The sequence below is a fragment of the Priapulus caudatus genome, unplaced genomic scaffold (genome assembly GCF_000485595.1).
Source record: "Priapulus caudatus unplaced genomic scaffold, Priapulus_caudatus-5.0.1 Scaffold188, whole genome shotgun sequence".
NCBI lineage: Eukaryota > Metazoa > Priapulida > Priapulimorpha > Priapulimorphida > Priapulidae > Priapulus > Priapulus caudatus.
In genome coordinates this window covers 168,019-173,782 of record NW_014577249.1, presented here as the reverse complement: position 1 = coordinate 173,782, position 5,764 = coordinate 168,019, and the positions used below count along the sequence as shown (strand labels likewise).

At 44.4% G+C, this 5,764-nt stretch overlaps 1 protein-coding gene across 1 annotated transcript in view; it reads left to right on the top strand.

Annotated features, from left to right (window-relative positions):
• The window catches only part of LOC106806968 (homeobox protein SIX6-like), a 9,463-nt gene extending 8,044 nt beyond the window's left edge, over positions 1 to 1,419 (top strand). Inside the window, exons 2-3 of the mRNA XM_014809156.1 lie at positions 123 to 183; positions 1,294 to 1,419. Of these exons, the coding sequence (XP_014664642.1) occupies positions 123 to 183; positions 1,294 to 1,419 (187 nt within the window). The remainder of the gene's footprint in view (positions 1 to 122; positions 184 to 1,293) is intronic.
• Positions 1,420 to 5,764: the final 4,345 nt, after the last annotated feature.

Here is a 5,764-nt window from a genome sequence, read left to right as displayed (position 1 = left end):
TTGCAAGCGAATCTTCTTGCGCTTTCTTAAATTTACACATTTACTCTTGAAATATCTCGTCAAATATATATATATATACATATATATATATATACGGGCACGCTATATCACATTATGTTTAGTTTAGATCAACAACGCGTTCAGCGCTCACAACAATGTGCTTTCGTCAATGGCGCCGTTAAGGTAGATTACAAATTCAAATAGCTATTAAACTAGTCAGTTCATGCTATCGAGATATCATGAAACGTGTCGCGGGAACAGACGTAATGGTATTCACATGGCTTTTAAATTTGTAACTTAATATTTTAAAATTGTTTTGCTTTTTTTTTTTACTTTTTCCATTACACATTCAGGCGCTTGCGTTCATATTTCGTCGTCTAGGAGTGATTCCGGTTTCGAACATTTCAGCTGCAGTATGCCATTGTTAACGCTTTCGCAAAAGTTCGAGTTGTTTCGCCATTGTTGGTGCTTACACCTGTTCTGTCTCAGTCCGATTGTATTTCCCTCCAGAAACCAGCCGTCACATCAGTATAGTAATTTATCGTGTCATTCCGGTATCTCGGATGCAGATTGACGATATGAATATACAGGCATATTGGAGACCCGGATTCATGACCGCGAATTCGCCTAGTATTTGCATAGAATTATATAGCTATGCGAAAATGCGATATAGTCTATAGGATAAGTCTAATGGATAAAATTAATCAGTAATTGTAAAGATATAGTAAGATACGCTGACGTACGGCATTTCGCGTGTAATCACCGGGATCTGACGCTTAGCCTTGAGCCTGTCAGGGTCTGAGTACGCGCGCGGTTTCTACCTGCACGTATAAACCTAACACCTATATCGGCCGCATGAGAAAAACACACTACGTATCGTTATTATACTGCGGCGCTGCCGTACCATTCATTGAGCTCGCATACCGCAGCTGTCGCTACGTTAAACATCTGTACGCAGGCGAGCAAAATATGATCTATTGTGCATTGTCGCGGGTTCGAGCGTACTATACGCGGGCGCACGGGGAAGGCGGCCATGATTGTTGGTAAGTTGATGAACGCCGCCATGATTCCGTGGCGGGTCCAGAACTGAATTCTAGGGGGTGGGGCGAATCACGAGAGCTCAAGGGCACGAACGCCCGAGGGAGAGGGTGTTAGGCTAAACTACCCTTGCCCTGAAGATTCTAGGGGTGCCTGTGCCCCCTGGATCCGCCACCATGACTGTAGGTAACCCCGGGGAAGAAGGGGGGGGGGGGTAGTGACGGGTATTGTGTGGAGCGGCGGCCCGCCTGACAGCACAACAATCAGCGTCACGTCGGCCCGCACCGCGTCATCCGACCTGCTCTGATGTCAGCCGACATCCCGCTCATCACCGTCGCCTTCGTGCGTCCGCTGCCGCCAACATGCGCAGACTCGGCGTGACGTCGGCTCGTCGGCGGGACGTCGGTGCAGGACGGACGGACGTGCGCCGACGCGGGGACGTGTCACACAGAATTGGTGCGTAGCGCGAGAGCGGGAGATAATGATACTACTATTGCGAGGGTGTACAAGAGATTGGAATGTCTAATATGGAACTATAATCAGTATATATATATAATAAACTGGGATATATATTGAATACGCGAGGATGAAAGGCACGAATATGGGAAAATGAAAGTCAGGAATACGGGAGAATGGGAGTCACTAATACGGGAGAATGGGTTGAACAAGAGAGAGAGAGAGAGAGAGGAGGAGAGAGAGAGAGAGAGAGAGAGAGAGAGAGAGAGAGAGAGAGAGAGAGAGAGAGAGAGAGAGAGAGAGAGAGAGAGAGAGAGAGAGAGAGAGAGAGAGAGAGAGAGAGAGAGAGAGAGAGAGAGGAGCGAGAAGAGAGGGAAGGGAGAGAGAGAGTGAGAAAGAGAGAGAGAGAGAGAGAGAGCGATAGCGAGAGAGAGAGAGAGAGAGAGCGAGAGAGAGAGAGAGGAGAGAGAGAGAGAGAGAGAGAGGAGGGAGGGAGGGAGAGGGAGTGGGGGGGGGAAAGAAAAGAAGAGAGAGAGAGAGAGAGAGAGAGAGAGAGGGAGGGGAGAGAGAGCGAGAAAAGAGAGAGAAGAGAGAGAGAGAGTAGGAGAGAGAGAGAGAGAAAGAGAGAGAGAGAGAGAGAGTTAGAGCGACGAGAGAGAGAGAAGAGAGAGAGAGAGGGAGACGAGAGAGAGAGAGAGAGAGAGAGAGAGAGAGCGATAGCGAAGATGAGAGAGAGAAGAGAGAGAGTAAAGAGAGAGAAGAGAGAGAGAGAGAGAGCAGAGGCGATCAGCGAGAGAGAGAGAGGAGAGAGAAGAGATGAGAGAGAGAGAGGGGGGGGAGGGAGCGAGAGAGTGCGGAAAGATGAGAGAGAGAGGAGAGAGGAGAGAGAGGCGGTAGCGAGAGATGAGAAGAGAGAGAGAGAGAGAGAGAGAGAGAGAGAGAGAGAGAGAGAGGGGAGGAGGAGAGAGAGAGAGTGAAGAAAGAGAGGAGAGAGAGAAAGACGAGAGAGAGAGAGAGAGAGGAGAGGGAGGGGAGAGAGACGGGAAGGGAGAAAGAGGAGAGAAAGAGAGAGGAAGAGAGAGAGGAGAGAGAGAGAGAGAGAGAAAGAGCGAGAGAGAGCGAGAAGAGCAGAGAGAGAGAGAGAGAGAGAGAGAGAGAGAGAGAGAGAGAGAAGAGAGAGAGAAAGAGCAGAGAGAGAGAGAGAGAGAGAGAGACAGAGAGGGAGGGAGAGAGAGAGAGAGAGAGAGAGAGAGAGAGAGAGAGAGAATGGATAGAAAGTGGAAAACAGGGAGAAAACAAGATCGAATGTGTGGGATATCGCGAGGCAACGTGCACTAATATGTATGGACGGAAATCATCAGCACAACGTGGTAGTGTCTTGCTTTCCCCATTTCCGCCTCTCACAACCACAATACAACGCAACGCAATTTCTACAAGCGCAATTTCTACCCACGCCAGTTACACTCCTTTAGACTTTTCGCAACCCTTTCTTTCCTGGCGACATTTATACCTCATGTGTCGCTCCATGCGCACCTCTTATGCTACGTTTCCCCGACTCTTCACATCTAACTAAAATGTATGTACCTCGCCACAACTGCTCTTGAATTTGTCATCCCACCTTCTTATTATGTGTTACCTAATCGGGATATGACATTTTACAAGCGTCAAATAGTCAACGCGGCTTATGTTAGTCTATTCACCAAAATATATGAATGCAAACTAAGAAATTGTGAAGAACATGATTGTTCTTCACACAACGCAATGCTGTGAAACTAGGAATACTAACTTGGGATGCCGTCGGCATGGAGACCGGCTTTGTATCCTTTGTAATCTTCTTAATCAGCGCCTCCATCTGCTCTCGCTTGCCGCTAGTGCTGTTCTTCGTGTATTTCTTGCTGCTTGCTGGTGCTGAAACTGCTATTGTTGTATCTGTTGTAAATTTTGCTGGTCTGCAGTAGCTCGAGCAGTTTCGTTATATCATACATCTTTTGCATTAAGCCACGAGGTTCAGTGCTTGATCTCTCTCTGTGAAAGTTAGGTACTTAATTGCTCGTTGTAGCTATTAAAATGTCCAACCTCTGAGTTAGCTGGTGGCTAGAAATATCCCATCCTCGTCGACGCAAAATACTGTTGTATTTCCAAAGTAAACACTAAAGAATAAATGTTTACTATATAACACAAACAACGAATTTATAGTACCGCGGTTCAGGCTGCCACACTGTAGTTTGCCACTGGCTTCGGGGAAGTACTTGGCGCCACCTATTGGGCCCGTTATGGCGCATGTTACAATAATCTCACAGACTTTTTTTCCTCATTTCCCCCTCTCACTATATATACCACAAACGCAATTCCTACCCACGCCTCCTACACCGCTTTAGACCTTTCACAACTCTTTCTTTCCTGTCAACGTTTTTGACTCATTTGTCGCCTCATGCGCTCCTCCTTTGCTTCGTTTCCCCGGCCCTTCACCTCTAACGAAAATGTGTCTCCTTACTGTGTTACCTAATCTGGATATGGCATTTTACAAGCGTCAAATAGTCAACGCGGTTTATTTTAGTCTATTCATCAAAATATGTGAATGCAAACTAAGAAATTATTAAAACATGATTATTCTTAAAACGGGCGTGATGGAAACTGCACGAAACAATACAAGAAGATATCGTGCGCAGCGAGATGTGATAAGAACACAAATGCGTGCATATATTAAGCGAATATCTCGCTAGAATACCAGGTGGCTAACCAATTTTATGTACGAACTTCTCTGCGACCGTGATGAATCAGTATATAGTGTTTATGTGTATTAATTGACGCCTATTGTAAGTGCGCGCGTGTTCTTTTGTGCGTGCGTGCGTGCGTGTGTGTGCGTGCGCGCGTGTTTGTGCGTGCGTGCAATCGATCTGGGTTATGTGTATACATATTATGACAGATGTCTTGAACAAGCGTCTAGGTATGAAATAGCCGCATATGAACAACGACCTCAGGGTATAAGACACGTACAAAGCCGTGTTTTCAATAAATAACTGCATAAAAGGAAACGATAGTATACATAGCGTGCCATAGTAAGCTATTGCGAGCTACAGCAAGGCGCGGCACAGCACACTAGAACGACCACTTACCTTCCACTCGTGCCTGATTATTTACCGAGGAGAAATGAGGCAGTGGCGGTCGTATCGCCCCTATAATTATGTTCCACGCGTTTGCTGCATGACCTAGATACTTATAACTGGCTAAACGTATACGTGTAAATTCGGTTTATGCTGCCCAGATATTTGGTCAACAATATAAAGATAATTCAAGTCAATATAATAGGTAGTGTGTATGCGAAAAAATGTCTTGTTTAATAGTTTTAGTCTCGTGTGTTAGAATAGGTTGAGCAGTAAGAAGACTTACATCTAAATGCTTTTTACAGTATTGATATTAATAGGAGTGTATGATATAAAGGTCATTTATAAAGATTTATAAAGATCTTTATAATATCAAGCGCTAATAATATTATTAGCTCTTGATATTATACACTCCTGATATTAATGATGCAGTTAATCCGTGATTTCATAAAAAGTTAATTGATCAGAGATAAAAAAAAACAAGTCTAATGAAACAAAAGGACATCGTCGGTAACACGTACAATTTTAGACGTACACAAGGTCAATAAAAAGGATCACCAGTTGTTCAATTTTTTACCGTTTCGCAGTGTGTGCGTGCGTGTGCGTGTGCGTGTGCGTGTGCGCGTGCCAGCTTATAATTCGCGCACTGCCGTGACGTAAATTAACTAGACCTGAATAGATAAATGCTGCATTTCATACGTTCGCAATTGATTGGAGATTTCCGGTTGCCTAGAGCTTGACTCGATGCCAAACCAATCTAACAAGACGTCAACAAAACACCCTCCCCCAGTTCTACATGACGCGCGAGAAAAGTTAGTAAGAAAACGACATCACATTTTTGTGTAAAGCATTTTGCTTTATATTGATCAATTTAATTATATATATATTATAATGGGGATATACAAACACATTCGCGTTGGTCCGTTTATGTATTGTGCCTCCACAACGAAACGAACGCACTCACCAACATTGGTTCATCTTAATCAATTATATATATATATATATATATATATATGTGTGTGTTTATGTGACGTAAAAATTACACCAACATAACGCAAGTATATAATGTTTCTACGGCAGCATTTCTTTCATACACGAATTACGTCATAAAACTCACTTCTTACACGGCAGGTATTACACGCTAAATCTTTCAGTATTAAGTACCG